At 41.9% G+C, this 17702-nt stretch overlaps 1 protein-coding gene across 1 annotated transcript; it reads right to left on the bottom strand.

The window, feature by feature from the left end:
* Positions 1 to 4290: 4290 nt before the first annotated feature.
* Positions 4291 to 17048, bottom strand: ltn1 (listerin E3 ubiquitin protein ligase 1). The gene is made up of 32 exons (XM_080483719.1): positions 16924 to 17048; positions 16542 to 16748; positions 16344 to 16442; positions 15905 to 16135; positions 15763 to 15815; positions 15481 to 15661; positions 14795 to 14968; positions 14393 to 14583; positions 14081 to 14228; positions 13732 to 13989; positions 13273 to 13569; positions 12864 to 13082; positions 12709 to 12750; positions 12414 to 12603; positions 12035 to 12274; positions 11795 to 11948; positions 11519 to 11669; positions 11200 to 11410; positions 10950 to 11106; positions 10677 to 10790; positions 10442 to 10569; positions 10208 to 10343; positions 9980 to 10124; positions 9603 to 9816; positions 7990 to 8227; positions 7734 to 7811; positions 7412 to 7598; positions 7124 to 7289; positions 6810 to 7030; positions 5279 to 5473; positions 4993 to 5160; positions 4291 to 4868 (listed from the first exon to the last, which is right to left on the bottom strand). Exons 1-32 carry the CDS (start codon positions 16963 to 16965, stop codon positions 4806 to 4808), a joined length of 5298 nt encoding a protein of 1765 aa, XP_080339845.1. The 5' UTR covers positions 16966 to 17048; the 3' UTR covers positions 4291 to 4805.
* Between the last annotated feature and the right edge of the window lie 654 nt (positions 17049 to 17702).

The raw sequence follows: 17702 nt of genomic DNA, 5'->3' as shown, positions 1-17702 counted from the left end.
GTATGGTCATCAGTAAAAAGAACAGACTTTTCCACGTGAAGTTCTCAACCTAATGTCTTCACTAAATAAAAACTGAGATTCTCTAATGTCTCTTATTATTCATCCTCGGGGTACCATGAATGGTTGTGCAAAATGTCATGATGAGATTTAAATCTATAACAAAGTGATGGATCCCCAGACCAACTGATCAGAACATGGGATTCAAATGCAGACGTCTTGAAACTTGCAGTTAGATTTAGATGACTTAAGCACACTGTTTTCCACTGAACTTTCTGTGCTGTATGTTAAATGTCTTGTTACTTCACAGCATGATGTATCTAAATGCCTTTGGGCTTAGCTATGGAAGAACCAGCCTCTCTGAAACAGTGGGGCCATTTAAATAGAACAGTAAATCAAATTTTGCCACAGGGAATAGAAGCCCATTTTCTTAGCCTCTATCACAATATATAGAGCATTTGTACAATATATAGACATGCCTGTGGGTGTCTCTAAATTTAGGAATGGGGCTTGATAGAGATCTGTCTTCAGTGAACTCTTGCCGCTTAATTGCTACCTCTGCACTGAGTCATACAGAGCACAGTCGATCCTTCCCCACTACTTTAGAAAACAATAACGGTGCAGAGAGAACTGAGCTATTGGCCATTTAGCTCATGTGCAGGAGTTAACACATGCGGTCTAAAATATTCAGGACGTACCACTCATGCGTTTGTCCTAGTTGCATCTAAAAGGCTCTAGTCATGCTCAGATTGGCTCTCCGGCTCTCATGTGGTGTTATTTCCATGTAGACCAGAGCTGCACTCTGGAGTTGGTTGAGTGAAGCTGGATGCGGAAGGTTTTCTGGTCAGGCTAAAAGTACACAGTTGTTGGCTGCTTTGTGCTTCTGCGGTAATAGCCCTCGTGAGTAAGGCTTAAATTCCTTTAAAAAAAAAAAAAAAAAAACATTAACCCCCCCTGGCTAATATTTTGGTTCATTATATAAGGATAAAACATTTTTTTTTTTTTATGATGATGCCAATAGTATAAGCACACATGACTCATGAGTAATGAGTCAGTTACCAGCTTTTTTTGAGACAATATTAAAAAAGAACAACAGTGTGTTTTTCTTTCTGTGTTGCAGGCCTTCAGGTTTTATTTGTGTACTGCAGTAGTGTTCAACAAGCTCACCTCAGAGCCCAGAGAAGGTCCCTGGTTGTGGGGTTTTTTGGGGAAGCGCTTGGATGTTCTTCCTTTGCATGGATTTACTCAGAGTACTCCAATCTAAAGTAGTCTAAAACACACGTGCGCGGTTAATCGTTGATTCTTCACTGCCCCGGAGATGCGAATCTACATGTGTGTGATTGTGTGCCCTGTTGACGTGTGTATCCTTATTTTACCCTTTGGATTGCTCTTTTGACTATATAAGCTTTTAAAAAGTACCTATAATTTTCTATTTCAATATGATCACCGCATAATGCATTTTAAAATCATGCCTTGGTCTTTGGGTGTCCTCCACAGCTGTTGCAACATGGCAGCGGTAATAGAAAACGATAAAAAGCCTGTACGTGATGACAGAGTAATAACAGTAGATTTAAACTGTGGCGGACCAAGCAGCCTTTCCCAGCCATAATGACTAATACAAATGCATGTCCAAGAGCCAATAGGCTCCGATCAATAATCTTTCTTTATTACCTTCATTATATGAAATGGCAAATGTTAATAAAATTGATCATTCCACATATGAGTCGCATGCAGTTTAGTAAATAGCTTGGCCTGTGAAGTTCCCTGCTACAGTTTGGGGATAAATTAACCTGATTTGAGTCACGACAAATGAACCCAATAAATTCCCAGGATCACGTTTGCACTCGCAGTATTGCTGTAAGATGGGAACCATGGGAGAGATATGCAGAACAAAGAAGTGGAAGTGATGAGGACTGCCACACGAGGGACACAAGAAAAAAAACTGTGTGGGCAATATTACAATAAAACTGGAGGAGTCACACCGACAGGCACATGTACTTAGACTTCGCCCAAAATACAGACTAATTTGAAGCCATTTGGAGGAATTAGCCGCTGCCTACGGTGTTGCGGTTCACTACGACTAGGAGGGGACCAGCCCCCTGCGAAAATGCTTGGAATGCTAATAGGCTCACAAATGGGTCAGTGGGAGCTAAATGAGAGCTAACTAGGCCTGGCTAATAATGAAGTAAGCAATCGGGCTCGCTGGCCAGAAAGGCCGGCGAACCGACTGCTCACAAACAGGGTGGCTGCTAATTAGCGTCGACTCGTCGGCAGGCGCTCCCGTGGAAGTGGGTCATAGCAAGAGGACAGCAGAATGATGGATGGCATCTAAAGCACTTTGAGTGTTAAGAAAGAAGAAATGTGTGGACTCTGGTACGTCGTCTCCATTCCTCTGCCTCCCCCCCCAGCTTCATTTTCATCCATACAAATACGTTTGCAACGTTTGATCTTTGACACTGCTTCTGATGCCGCTCAGCATTGTGACTGGAAGTCTTCATCAAATTCATTAAAGTGATTAAAGATGGTACAGTAACAATCCTTGTGGCAATTTCTTGTTAATTCCCTTTTTGAAACTTCATGTTTCAATTGAAAGATTATCGGTCTGAAAAGCAATACCAAGTTTGAACATTTTTGTGACATTAATTTGATTCTTGTAGTTAATTTAATCCACTCAGACAGCCCAGAAGTGCAATCTCCTTTTCTTTTAGGGTTAATATATACACCTTTCTTTTTTTAAATGGTAGTTTAAACTCAGGCAACCAACCAGTCTTTGTGATCACACTGCCATCTTGTGTTGAGAGTCGGACTATCTTACAGAAAGAACAAGCCTCACTGAGGACTCTGCTGTAGTTCATAACATTTGCGACACTGCTTAATCAAGCAGATAATGAGCAATAAGATTTGAAGCTGTCGGTGTGAGTGTTTCTGTCAAAACTCGTGAGATGGAGGAGGAGGGGGGAGTCTCTAGATAAATATTTATGCCCAGCAAACAGATCAATGGCTATTAAAAAGGTCAAGGGCAGATGATGATGGATGCTGGCTGTATGTATTGATAAATTCTGACCGCAATAATGAATTACAAATGCACACACACACATAGACGGCAGATCAAATGATAGGGATTAATTCATTGATCATGCTTAATCTGTCATAATTAATTCCATAGGAACAACTGTGATGAGAGCAAGCCTCCATTAAACAGATAAATTATTCAACACGAGGAGGAGGTGGACCCGAGATAAATGAGCTTGGGGGACTGGTGCAGCAGTCACAGACCGAGGCTAATTACGATCTTTTCCTGGAAACTAGCACAGGTTAACTTACAGTAATATTTGTACGGAAATATCACACATCTGTAATTGGAGGCTGGGGTTAACATAACAGTTCACTTAAGCACCTGGGTTTAAAATAGCAGACGTTAAATAGACATCTTGTACAACAATTGTATTTGTCGATCGATGCGCTCTTTCATCAAACCACTAGTGTTTTTTCAGCATTGCAGTCAGAGCTCCATCAGTCTGTTCAGTCCCTAAAGGTTTACCTCCAAGCTTTATATATATTATATTTTGTTTCTTTTGTTACAGAATTAAGCCCCGGAAACTGCAATATAATGATGATAGTCATTAACATATAAAAGAAAGTAGCTTTGGCAAAAGGGACTTAATGGATCGTGGGTATAACAATACACCTGGGGCCGGAGGTACAAAGCACTAGTTTTAAGCAAACAGTCCATCTAATTAAAAAAGAAAAAAATATATATTATATACACACATACATACATATACAAGGGTCACATTTTTAAAAGCCTGCATTTCACAACTCACTGCACATATGGAACATCACTGTTTCTGGTGCACGCAGCTACCAACTAGAATTCAAGGTCAGCTTTTAGTGTCACACAAAGCCATTATGAGTAGTAGATGGAATATGTTAGCCTATTGGCAATAATATATAACTAAATAACTACTTATTCATATTTTGCCCTTGGAGAAATTCCCCTGACCGGGTGGAAGGTGGGGGTCATGGGTGTTGCTCAAGGACCCAGTGGTGACCGTTTGTTGCAGGAATCAAACCTGCCAATTCTCAAGTCTCTAAACCACCAATACATTTTTTTTTCTCCCCACAAAGCTTTAAATTGTTATCCAATATTTATAGACCAACTCTCAAGTATTTGTCAATATTGTACCATTTTTCAATTTAAATGTAAATGGAGATAATTTTTTTTTGCTTGTGAGAGAAATGTGTCTTTGCATGTGTTGGTATGCTCTTTGACCCACACGTCACAACCAGCGATAGCGTCCATCAAGCGGTATTTTATTTAATTTACAGCAGTATACAGGCACGGGTTTAAGACACAAACCATGTTCTTTGATTGGTGACCATACAAACATGCGTTTTATTTTTAAAATGCATGTCAATAATCAGACATATTTTCTTAAGACTCCTAAATATTAGGAAATATTGGAGATCTGACCAGATATTGTAAAATTTCAATCAATCCATCAATTTATTTTTGGCACTTTTTCTTCTTATATGAAAGAAGCTCAAAGCCTTTTCCTGCACTTTTTCATTTGAGAAAAAAAAAAAAAAAAAGGAAAAAAAATTTTTTGCGGGCAAAAAACTCTAACTTGTTTTAATAAAGACAAACCTTTGGACTCATCAACCTCGCCTTTTTATAATCATGACTAGATCTTTGTCTCTACAAGATTGAACCACTAAATATTCCCTTCATTTCAAGTGAATTGGACCTCATTGTAGATGTGGTGCCTCACGACCATTTTAAATCCTGAAATCAAGTCCTGCTGCATTCAGAAGAATGTTTCTCTGCAGAGTGGGCAGGTGGACTTGTTGCTGGAGGTGAACCATTTGTACTGAACAAAGAAGAGAAGAAGAAATCATAGTTACTCACATGATGAACAATTGCAACTGAAACAATGTGCCGAGGTATATCAGTAATGTTAAATCTGCACGTATCTGACGACCACATGGACTCACCAAACACGCCGAGTGGAATTTCTTCTTGCAGGTGCGGCAGGCCTTCTTGGGGAGGGAGTAGTTGGAGCCGTGGATAACAGAGAAGCAAATCATACAGTCCTCTATCCCCTCAAAGCGCTTATCCACATTGTTCTTCCACAGAGCCAGGCCCTCCATTATGCTGCCATTCTGTTGACACAAACATTCCTCTCAATATTTCATTCTCTTTTCTTTGCTCACCCTCCTGAACACCCCCCCACCCCCCTCCTTACGACACCAACGTCTTGCATTCGAATCCAGTTTTTACCTGATGCGTGAGGTAGGTGCTCAGCTGCAGCATCCAGTTCCTCCACTGCTGCACGGCGACACCCACGCGCCTCCCACTCTCCACAGTAATAGAGCCCAGAGGGTAGTTCTGTGGTAGTTGAATCACCAACTCGATGAAGATATCATCCACAGAATAGGTTGCAATCACCTCCCGCGCAGCTGAGCGGGCTTTGACCTGGGGCGACCAGATAAATACATTTACTCTTGTCAATGGGGGTCTTTCAGTCAAGCAACCAGCCACTGCTTACATTATCCTCAATGAGAGGCGATTCATTTCAATTTGACTAAAGTCTAATGTTACTGAGACATTACACTGCAAATGTGAAGCAGGTGTGACACTGCAGGATGTGTCCACCTGAAAAATATTAGATACATTAACCTTTTACCACAGGCTGGAGAAGGAAATAAAATGAAAAAAATAAATAAAAAATCAGATAAAGCTGACAAAAATCATTTAGATCAGAGGGGAGAGAAAATGAAAAAAAAAAAAAAAAAAGAGCAAACAAAAACGGCTGCTCGCCTGTGCAGAAAAGTCCAACATCTGGAAAGGAAACTGGAAAAACTGCCAGAAACACAGTTAAATGACGCCGAGTGAAATAACAACAAAGACATTAGGAGAACATTAAAGAACCTATTACTGCAAAAATGGATCTAAAGAGGAAACCATAACTTTGGTTATGCTTCGCCAAAGGCGAGAACAAAGAAATGTTTGAAATCGCACCACTCCCATTCTGAATTTCCAGTTTGTCATTAAACAAAAAGAAAAAAAAACCCTCCTCTTATGTACGTATAATTTCAGTCAGAAAAATTTTACTCTTAATTTAGCAAACTGCATAATCCACTTCACTTCCGCCATTATGTTGAACTTTAGGCGAGTTTAAGCTAAATCTCAAGAAAAACAAGTTTGCAGTTGTAAAAAATATTTTAGTGTTTTGATTTATATTATTATTATTGCTTTAAGTAAAAAACAATAAAAAACCAAATCAAGTTGTATGAAACGCAGACTAAAATATCAGATATATGAAAAAACATCCAGCATTAAAAGTCGTATGATGACACAGAGTATTGGGAAGGGATTTCAGAGGAAACCGACGTTGCCTGCCTCGGGTTGTCTGTAATGAGTTCCACTTCAGAGGAGTTCAAAGAACTTGGTCACCATTAGTGACGAGTCGGGGTTTTAGGAAAAGCTAACTGGAAACTACTTGAAAATCTCAGCCAGAAAAAAGGCTGAAAAGGAGCTAAATATATACAAATACACATGGAAGAAGCTGATTAAAATGGTCATTAAAATGATTTTAAAAGTTATATGGCGGTGATACAGTAATGTCTAGTGTGATGTGGTCAATTCTTGCAATTCCTTTTATATTTAGTGACAACAGAGTAAAAGCTGTTGCAGTAATCTAATCTGGAACATGTGGAAGCAAGAAAGACCTTTACCAAATCAGCAAAACATCTAAGTTTTCAAAACAAGGTCGCACAACACTTATAAATCAAACTATTGTTGAACTCACGGTCATGTTGTCGAACATCTGAGTGCTGGTGTGCACCGACGAGATCTCCTGGGCTGAAAGAACCGGGCTGACGTATTTGATGGTGAACTTCTCCACAGCCGTGCTCACTCTCTTCTCCTGGCTGTTCCACCACAGCCGCACCATGGCGGGCAGGTCTTGCACTGTGCTGTAGTACACGCTGCAGGCCAGACGGTGGAGCTCCCACTTGACGCTGTCCGTCTCTGCAGGCCAGAAAACACAAGGGAGACGACAATTGAAGCTTGTTTACATTTCACAGTACATGAAATGTGTAGGAGTGTGTCTGCTTTGCTTACGGTCAACAGCGAGACTCAGGCTCTCGGTGAAGAAGGTTTTGGTGTCCCTCGTCTCCGCCCCCTGGCCGGGGTAGATGGGATTCTCAGGCATCAGTTTGAAGAGGTGGAGGAGAAGCTTATTGAGGGAGCAGCTTCTCTTGAGATACTGGGCATAATGGGCACGCAGCTAGAGAGAGAATGGCAGCACCAATATAAGCATTATTTCAGTCAAAACTAAACTTCAGAATGGAATGGCTTCTAGAAACTGTATCGTAGATATTTACTGAGACACAAGCACTCATGACTCACATGGGATGGCGAGGATTTAAAAAAGGTCAGGAGAAGTTTCCAGGCCAGCAAATATCCCAGAATGCAGGAGTACTCCGCACTAAGAGGCTGGACCACTGCAAACTCTCCCACTTGAACCGGCGCCAGGATGTTATCACACAGCCTCTCACAGGTGGACAAGAGGACCATCAGTGCAGCTGGAGGGGAACTGAGCACAAACATGGAGCTTTAAGTATAATTAAAATACTTTTCTCCAATACAAACACATAAATCCCATCTTTCAGAAAACATCAACCATCGCTTGGTTGTAAAAAGTAACAGGGACTTTGATGTGTTGACTTACAGGCATGGTTCATCTCCGTCATCATCAGACTTGTTGCCGTCTCCTTCTCCGTCATACTCAGGCAACTGAGGCATGATTCTACAGCATCAGAATAAACAACTCATTTTACATCACAAAGTAATTATGACAAGAACAGTTTGAACATTCAGACGCGCTCAAAGATCTCAAGAAATGTGTTGTACTTTACTGGAGATCTTTATAAATGCATTGAAGCAAAGTTACCCCAAAATCCAGGCTTTCAAACAAAACTGCTTACTTTTCCAGGAGCTGGTAGACGGTGATCTGCAGAGGTCTGGCCTTGAATAGAAGGAGCGGGCAGAAAGTGTTGAGGAGTGTCTGAAGCGGCAGCGGCAGGTTCGTCTGTTGGCCTGCTATAAATCGTGGCCGCAAGGAGTTTTGGCTCAACTGCTGCACGGGCACGAACGTCAGAGCCACGCCGACCGACTCCAGTACGGCCACAGGGAAGACGGGGTCATCTGGATCAGTGAACGTATCTGACAAAAGGCGATACAGAGAAGAGGTGCAAGTTATGAAATCAGGGCTTTATGCTAAACTTGATAAAAATGTTTGTCTACTGCATTTGGCTTACAATGGAACCTTCGTGATAACTGTTACAGTATGTTTGTTAAAACATACAGAAACTAAAGACAATATACAAAGTTGTATTGTTCACCTAAAAATTATGAAAAAATAATCTCCAATTCATATACAGGATGACATATATTGTAGTTGTTGCCTCAAATCCACTGGAGAAAAACATTTTGGGTATAAACTAAGTTTGAAAGCACAGTTATTAAATCCGTAGCAGCTAATAACCTTGTAAGAGTGCTAAAATTACAGTCTAATAGCTTTCACCTCATATTTTATGAGACATATCTGAACCTGAGATAAAACACAACACCTCTTCATTAATTGCACTTTTACATCTAGAATGACAGCTGCCATAAAACTGGCCTGCATGAATTTAAGTATGACACACTAAAACCAAAATGGTAAACTACAAACCCAGAAATAAACATCTCTAATCATTACAAGTCAAATACCACGTGACTCCGTCCAAACAAAACCATTTGTAAGAGCTGAATTTATGACAGCAGTGTTGTCCTGAAGTTAATTCGACTTTACAAGGGTGTCAAATGAAGTGGTGAAGGTTTGTGTTCTGTCCGTCAACATTTTTAAAAAGTCCTGCTGTTCAGCCAAACTGATAAATATTACAAACTAAAATAATTGTAAACAATAAATGTTGTTCTGTGTGTTTGTTACTTTCAACCACACATTGGGGACCCGATCATTGATAAAGACTAAGCCGGTATCCAACCACAGACTTTCGGCTGAGTGGCATCAGGACGATGTCTGTATTTAAAATGTTTAACCGAAGAGTTGAAGTAGTTTTTGTCCAGCAGGGATCAATCTCCAAAGTATATTGGAATGAGCAGCAGAATCACCTCTGCAGAAGTATTTAACCCCAGGGCAGTCCCAGACCATGTGGATAAAAGCGCCCGTGAGTTTATCTGAACTGCAAGAGCAACTGGGATCTGCTGGGAATTTCAGTGAGTGGAGTCTCCTGAGAGAGAGAGCGACGACCTGAGAACGTCTTTGGACTTAATCATTTTGGGATATGCTGATATGTCTGTGGGACTCTCCAATATGGGGAAGTCAAAGACGCATCATCCCTTTTCTTTTCTTCATTAAGAAACAAGGTAATCAAATAGTCCAATGGAACATTTTAAAACAGGAATATATATTTGGATGCAGATTTTACTGATCAGTAATGAGGACGATGTACAATGTGTGGTGTGTGTGTGTGTGTGTGTGTGTGTGTGTGTGTGTGAGACACATAACCCCCAAATATAAATCCCACAGACTCACTTCTAATGTTGAAAGGCAGAGGCAGCAGCAGGCTGTAGATTCCCTGGACGAAGAAATCTGTCCATTCAGCCGCCAGTTCTGACGGCAGCTTCTCCAGCACGTCGGACGACGGTGAGGCGAAGAACTGGTTGAGCCTCACTATCAATGCAGCGTTCTCACACACAAACAGCTGCACCCACGGGTTCCACAGGCTGCTCACGTTCTCACCAGCCGTCTGAGGAAAGATCAAAAAAAGGACAATTGTCAGACAGAGTCAAACCAAAAAGTGAAGTTTTCTATGAAATGAAGCACACCAACAGTTTCCAACATAATTCCACCCTGAATGACTCTCCTGTTACATCGCAGCCACAAAACAGCACATTTCCTTCATGTCTCACCTGCAGCCAGGCCAACATAGAGCAGAGCAGAAAGTCCCACTGGTCTCCCCCCATAACTGTTGGACAGTTGGTCACCACCCAGGACAGGAAGCGCATCATCTCAATGGTGAGAGTCAACTGTTCTGCAGTGACGTCAGACAGGTCGCTGGAACACAAGGGTTGTATCACATGAACATGTATGTTCTCAAAGTGTTTGTACAGGTGTAATAAACTGTATAATTACATTACCTGCTAAAGAGAAACCAGTCCTCCTTACTGTTCCTCCACTCCACCACAGTGGCCAGAATAGCCTGAACAACCTCCACCTCTATGTGTGTGTTTGCTTTCAGACAACACAGCAGTACTTGGAGACACCCACACACATCTGTGACAAAAGTCCAAAATGGTTATTTGACAATTTTGTTCCACGACTGCATTTGATGTTTGTATTTACATCTGTCTGTGTTTTGAGGTTATTCTTACTTCCATCCTCCTGCCAGTTGATTAATCCAGCAGTCGCCAGATCTACCAGAGTCTCTCTGTCTTCTGTTGTCATAGTCGGGCACAGGACCTGGAGCGTGCTCAGTTTGCTTTGGGACACTGGGAACAAACTGATAAAACACAAAGCAATGTCAGTACACAACAACACAGTGGCTGAACTGACCACAAAGAAGCTTTGAATGTGAAATCCTACGCATTGAAATACTGAGTTACAGACCTGTTTGAACTTCCATAAAGTTCCCTCAAAGCTGTACTGTGAGTCGCCGCCAGATTCGTGGTGAGGATGTAGTTTTCTAGAGTCAGAGACCACAGACCTCCATCTGTCACTGACCTGAGGGGAGAAAACAAGTACTTGTTCATTTATGTCCACTCTGGAGATGATAACGCACAATTCTACAAATTAATACTGCCTTTATAGGTTTATTCATGCTTAGTTTTCCAAGTACAAAATGTATTTCTCCTTTGTATAAAGACTAATGATTAATGTTACCTTGAGTAGAGAGTGTCCAGCAGGGTCTTTATTGGGACGTGACTGTGTAGACCGTCTGACAGCCCCCAGTCATTCAGCACATTTTGATATGCAGAAACTATAGGAGGGCTGTAATCTACCTCCTTACACCACTGCAGTGCATAGAGAAGTTCTGAAACTGCAAAAAGAAAGCAAACATAAGCAAATCGAAAAAGACAAACATTTTGGTCTGCGCACAATCCATACGTCATGTTCTGCCTCATGTGTGTACCTGTGTAGTTGATGTTTTGGAGTAGAGAAGGACACTTCAAATCATTTTGGTCACAAGGAACACACGAAACTGCCTGGACAACACTTCCCAAGAGGGCACAGGCACAAAGGTGGGCTGGGAGTTTGTTCAGCTCTCTAAATTCCCAGATGTCTACTGAAGTTTTTCCATAAACACCTCTGTGACGGCTAGATAATAAAGGTGCTTTGATCCACTGAAAAGGACAGACAAAAACAAAAAGGGGGGTGTACATGAATATCAAATGTTTCTTGTCCAATAATAAATTTAATGCTAAAACCTCAAAGCGTATTAGATTGCTGACCTGAGGTGGTAAGGCCTGTCTGATTCTGGTCCATTCTGTCTGGCTTGGCATCATGACAGTCGAGAACTGGTTGAGGATGGAGGATGACTGATCACAGACGGAGACGATCGTCTGCACGAGGTTTTGTACCGCGAGGACCAAAAGCTGTAACCTAAACATATCCCCAGAGTAAACTTAGCTGAACAACAAAGCCAATAAAATGATTCTTGAGATTTTGTTAGACAGATACACATAAAATACAGTTTTCTTTAGAAAAGTTACAAAATGCTTGATTACCCTTTAATATCCAGTGATGTTGTTAGTAGTTGTTTCATCACCCAAAGGGCTGCGGCGTGCAGGAAACCACCTTCTTTGACGTCAGCGTCACGGTGTTGGACCAGCGAAGAAACTCCAGTGACACACACTTTCTTCAGCTTATCTAAAAGTGAGTCTTTTCAAGCAACAAGAAAATTTTGTTAATTTTTGTTATCTTACCTGATGTATGTATCAGAGTATTTGTTTGAACACTGTACCCACCAGACAGTTGAGTGTGTGTTTGATCCTGGGCAGTGAGCTGGAAGACGGTGAGCAGCAGCTCCTCAGCAGAGACAAGTAGAAGACAATCTTGTACAGAGGAGAAGAAAGTGGAGGCCACATCACAGATGAAGGAGATAAGTGGCTCCCTGTTTCCTGCATCAGACAGACTCTTAGTCTCAGAAAGAGTGGCGTGGAGCTTCTCCAAGATCTTCTCCAGGTACACTTCTCCAATCAGAGACTCTGTATGTAAAACAAGTCAAGACACTGATTATACAGAATGAAGAAAAGCACATAAAGCCCAGCTAATACATACTACTTCAAATAAAACAACAAAATAAAAGGAACGGACTGTTTGCTGTTCGTGTGCGTTTGTACTCACCGTTGTTGTGGTGCTGAGAAAGGACCAGACTGATAAGTGTCCAACTGTGGCTGCCTGAAGAGGAGGTGGAGACACTACAGCTGCTCCCCACTTTGCACAACTCCTCAGTCAATCCAAGGAGCTGCTCACCCAGAACTGAACCTTTGAGCCAATCACTGCAACTCTTCAGAGTGTCAGGGTCTGTACATGCCTGAGGGGACAGACAAGCTCATACGTTTGACAGTGTCCATTTAACGTATTTACAGGTAACGCCATCTGATTAAAAACATAATAATTGTGATTTTGCAACACCTACCCTCTGAATGACTTGCAGTATAATTTCCCACTGTAAGCCCATCTAAAACAACAGAATGGAAAGTGTCAACAACAAAATGGCAGCACAGTTGAAGCACAACATGTAATAGAGTGTAAATTAATCTGTCACGTTATGACACGTGCATCTAATGTTACCGTTGTGATGTGGTTCAGGATGCGGGTGGTCTCCTGTCGGCTGCAGCAATAGAGTGAGCTGAAAACCATCTCGACCAGGTGCTGAGTATCTTTGCGGCCCTTTTCAGCCAGCCACACCAACACCTGCTCCAGTAGGAACTTCATTGCTGGATTTTTTGTAATCGTCTCATTGCTCGGTTCAATATCCTTTGTTTTGGTCTCATCAAGTTCAACCAGTGTCTAAGATGAGCACAAACAAATAAAGAAAAACTGTAAAAGCTATAAAAGAATCCTGCATTTATATATCTAATACAATGAGCTTGAGCAGTTTTCACTTAAAAAACCTGGAAACATGCTAAAGAAAAGTTTATCAGTCAGTAAATGACTTCCATTATGATACGCTTCTCTGTGACTGCGAGATGCGACTTACAGTGAAGACTCTGGGTGTGTGGAAAGACCGCAGGAGACGGGAGAGGAAAACAAGATGTCTCTCAGAGTTTTCCTCATTCACATGCACAAAGCACAACTGTGCCAGCTGGCACACAACATCTTCAAAATGTTGCGTCTGCAGGGACCCGAATGCCTTCTCGTTCACTCGCTCAGACACTGTCTGCACAGGCTCTTCAACACGGGCCCCCTCAACGCCTTCTGACTCAGAGAAACACATCCTGACAGATTTCTTTCTCTGGACATGCTTCCTGTTCACCCTCTCAGGGTAACGCATCACCTGAGGAACAAGAAGAGAGAACTGATTCATTTAGGAAACATGTTTGCCGTATCACTCGGGTCACAGAATTTGTTTTGACAGCCATAATGTTGAGCCATATTCTCCATCCTACATGATCCGGAATACAACAGTGTCAAATATTTGCAAACAAAGCAAACTCACCTGCAGCAACACTGCTATCCCTTCCAAAGCCTCTGGATCAGCTGCCTCGTTGTCAACATCACCAACAAGCATACGGCTGAGGTCCTCCCAAAAGTCCACTAGAAGTCTTTGAAAGACATGTCTTTTATCAATAGCTTCACCTTCACTGTGTAAACCTGCCCTCTTCTCCCAGGAAATGAGCATTTCTGTGACCAAAAGGTAAAGAGGGCCGTTCTGCAGTGAAGGATTGCTAAGAGACTTTTCCAGTAGGGGCAGGAGCTGCAAAGAAAATAACAACAACATTAACATAAGAAAGAGCTTGAATTTAGTAGATTTGATTGTGGAGGAAAGTCTGCATGATGGAGCGAACCTGCTGGGTGATAAGCATGATTCTGATTCTCTGCTGGTCTTCCTCTTCCTCCGCGTGCTGCAGGATGCAGTACCTCAAGCATTCCACAACAGCCGTCACTATCACGGCACTTTCTGATGGGCTTGTCACCGCACGCTCACTAGACAGACTGGAAATGAAGCAGTGTGTTACAAGTATTATGGTGATGACAAAGACATACTGGTGGATTATTTTTGATTATTATATCAAAGGACAAAACAAAGCATAAAGCAAAGTTGCAATTTGAATTGTGATATTATATTAATTATCCTCTATGTGATAAGGAGACATTACCCTTGAATTAAAGCAGTGAAAAAGGTGAGGAAAAAGTCCAGTTTGGGATCCGTGACCTGCTGGGGCAGTTTGCTGAGGAGTGGCATTAGATTGGGGTGAAGTGCTTTAGCCAGGCCTTTTCCACCATCTTTCAATAGAGGCCAAAGTTTAGGAAGAAACCCTTTCTTAGCATTTACATGTGTCCAGCAATCCTGAAATAGAAAACATAAATCTGAAGCAATAAGGAAAACAGCAATGAAAACATTTAATTTTGAGTCTATAGATTTCTGCTGGCGCAGGTCCAAAAAACTGCAACTTACCTTACATATCAACTTAATTGCAATGACAGTGACGATTGAGAACAGCATGTAGAACTTAAAACATTAACGTATGTGTGAAATTGTGCTTCAACCACAAACTTACAGGGATGGTAGACACAATGTGAAGTACGGCTCCCATCACCGGCGGCAGCACGACGGGATCTGTGTCGTCGATACTGAGGAGCACAGCTGGACACAGTCTTGCTGCTTCAGCTTGGACCAGACCAGGAGTGAACTCACACAGAGAACACACCATCTCAAAGAACGCCCCTCTCACCTGCACAGAGGTACAGCAGAGTTACTACTTGAAAACCGTGGGAAGAAAACGTCTGTGATAGCTTCAGATTTTCTTAGATTTCTGCTCCAACTGTTCATGAACCAAGTATGGACTAACAACTAAAACAATGCACGTTTCTCAATGAGAATATCAATCTCACTCTGCTGGTGGCAAAAGCAAGCGAACCCTTGGATTGATTGAATCTGATTTGATCACAGTAACTTCTGTTAAACTCTACTAGTTACCGCTGATCAAACCTTCACTGTAACATAAGAAATCCCTAGAATATTTTGCCATCACATGCAAGAAAAGATCAAGCTGAGCACTTAAAGTTGCATCCACAAAAACAAAAATACATTCAAAATATTACAAATACTATATACTGTTTTTTCATACTTGCCAACATTACCTTTTGAAATGCAAGATGTGGTCAAACTAAATACAGAATTTATTTTAAACTATCTTTAATTCAGTTCAATTAGATATTACTAAATGCTATAAATTACACATACTTGTGGAGTCTTGTGTTTGTTGTACTTCCAGAACTTTGTGGAGTTAACCAGCTCGGGAAGTTTTTGCTCCAGGGCCAGCCGGTCATTCGGAAGCAGCAGAGAGAGCAGTCTCTTCACCCCCAACAGAGAACTGGTCAGCATGCGCAAATATTTGGACTCTCTCTCTTCCTCTGTCACACTTCTGGAGAAAAGAGGAAAACCGGTTTGCCGTCAAAGGCTGTCGGAATAATTCATCATTGTGCCCTGTACAGTGGGATGATAATATGTTGGTCTTTAACTTACTGTGGATCACTCAGTGTGTCTGCTGTTTCCTTTAACAGAATATCTGTAAGTACCTGCAACATAAATGGCATATTAGTTTTACATTCAGCTCAGGGGATTACAGTAGAAATCCCTCATCCACCCCTGGAGCCCTGTTACCCACATTAAGGATCTCCTCCTTGCAGAAGCTGAGAGCTTCAGGCTGTTTGGCGGGTGAGAAAGCAGCCTGGAAAGCCTGGCACGCAGCAGAAGCTGCAGGTGTGTAGGTGTCACACTGGCACAGGATCCAATGGCCCATCAAGCTTTTGAGGAAGGGGGCCAAGCTGCGCCGAACTTTCAGCACCAGCTGCTCAAAAGCCTGCTGGGTCGCCTCCCTGATGCGCCGGTCATGATCCTGATAGAATCACAAAGACTGATTACTGCAAATTCACACACATCCCCAATGAGAGCACTTACAAGTCACTCTCATGGAGTTCTGAAAAGTTGTTTTTTGTGTAGATACTTCATCTCTAAATGGATTGGAGTTGTTTAACAGAGAGGATGACAACTCAAAATATATTGTGGTGAAGTTAGTGTGGCATTTTGAATGAATGGCAAGTCACCACTGATATCTTGCAGTAGATCCTGGGCCAGTAGGGTAAAACCCCTTTAACCTCCTCGGCATCCCGCTCCTGGCACATGGAGCCGAAGTCCTGCACAGCCTGAGGACAAGACACATGTTAGTACGGCACTGCAGGGTCACATGAGTGTGATCAGACACACCTTTCATCTGAAACAGTCAGGCTTATCTCGATACTCACTTTCAATCTGGTCACGACATCCCGTTTCGAGAGTTTCCGTAGAACCAGGCGGAAATCGGCGTCCACCAAGTTGTCGATGTCCTCGGCGCCGTGAACCGCTGGCACGTAGCTCAGCTCCGAGGACACCGTGGTGTCAAAGCCGATGAACCCCGGGATGACGCCTCCTTCTCGGGCCAACACCTCGGCAGCTCGGCCACTGCTGGACGGCTAGTTTCGGAGACACAAACCACAGAGAATGATGATCTGAACCAGCAGCGATGTTTTCTGGACGTTATCAAACAGTTTGAAGTGATGACCTGAAGTTTACATTAGCATGTGCTCGACTTTTGGAGCAAGCTATCACAATGACATTAAGACGTTTGAAAAACTGGCAGCGACTTACCCGAACATTTCCTTTTGTTCTCTGTTTGTTTTTACCCCCCATAGATGTGTCTTAGTTCGTACCGTATCTACAAGCTATGGAAACTTAGAGCGGACGGCATTTGTGGCTAGAACTGAAGAGGCGTGCGTTGCTCTCAACCGGAAGTGGAGACGTTCTGTCTCAGCCGTTCAAAATAAAATGTTATAAAGTTTACGCTTAAAAGATAGGTCTTGTTTATAGTAAAGTTATAGCAAAAACTATTCCACACAAAAGACCCACATCCTTGAAAATCTTGAACTTCTGAATGTGATACGTTATTGGTGAGCTTAAATGGAGAGTTTTTGCCAGTTCTTTTACCTGGAAAGAAACGTCCGAAAGTGCTTGTTTACATAATCTTACTGACGTCATCACGTGTGCCTACTTCCGGTATGAGTTTCTTCTTTTTCGTTTGAGTTCAACTGAGAAAAACTAAAATCTGACATACTGCTGCCCCCATCGGCACACTGTGGAAAGTGCAGTATATTGACCACTGGCTCAATATCATGTGAGTTGTGGCTGAGAATGATGCAAGAGCACAATATGTTGATTTAAAAAAGGGGAGGAAAATGCTGAATAACATTGCTGTACATTTGTAACAGACAATAAAGTAGTTGCAGTTATAACTATAAACTCTTGACCGTTTTTTTTTTTTTTTTAATGAATTAAAAACCATAAAGAAGTAAATATCACTCATTTCCAGAACATTTTGTGAAATCTACAAGCAGCAACAGCAGAGAAAGGTAAACAAAAAAAAAAGTTTC

This window comes from Lipophrys pholis (assembly GCF_963383615.2).
Source record: "Lipophrys pholis genome assembly, chromosome: 16".
Taxonomy (NCBI): Eukaryota; Metazoa; Chordata; class Actinopteri; order Blenniiformes; family Blenniidae; genus Lipophrys; species Lipophrys pholis.
The sequence above is the reverse complement of the archived record's forward strand: the minus strand, read 5'-3'. Positions and strand labels throughout refer to the sequence as shown.

Bases quoted from the DNA above. Each gene is read 5' to 3' on its own strand.
- ltn1 (XM_080483719.1), bottom strand. From the start codon at position 16,965: ATGGGGGGTAAAAACAAACAGAGAACAAAAGGAAATGTTCGG. The intron at 16,749-16,923 runs GTAAGTCGCTGC...CTCCGAAACTAG, and splicing joins GAACAAAAGGAAATGTTCGG to CCGTCCAGCAGTGGCCGAGC. The intron at 16,136-16,343 runs GTGACTTGCCAT...TGATTCTATCAG, and splicing joins TCTACTGCAAGATATCAGTG to GATCATGACCGGCGCATCAG.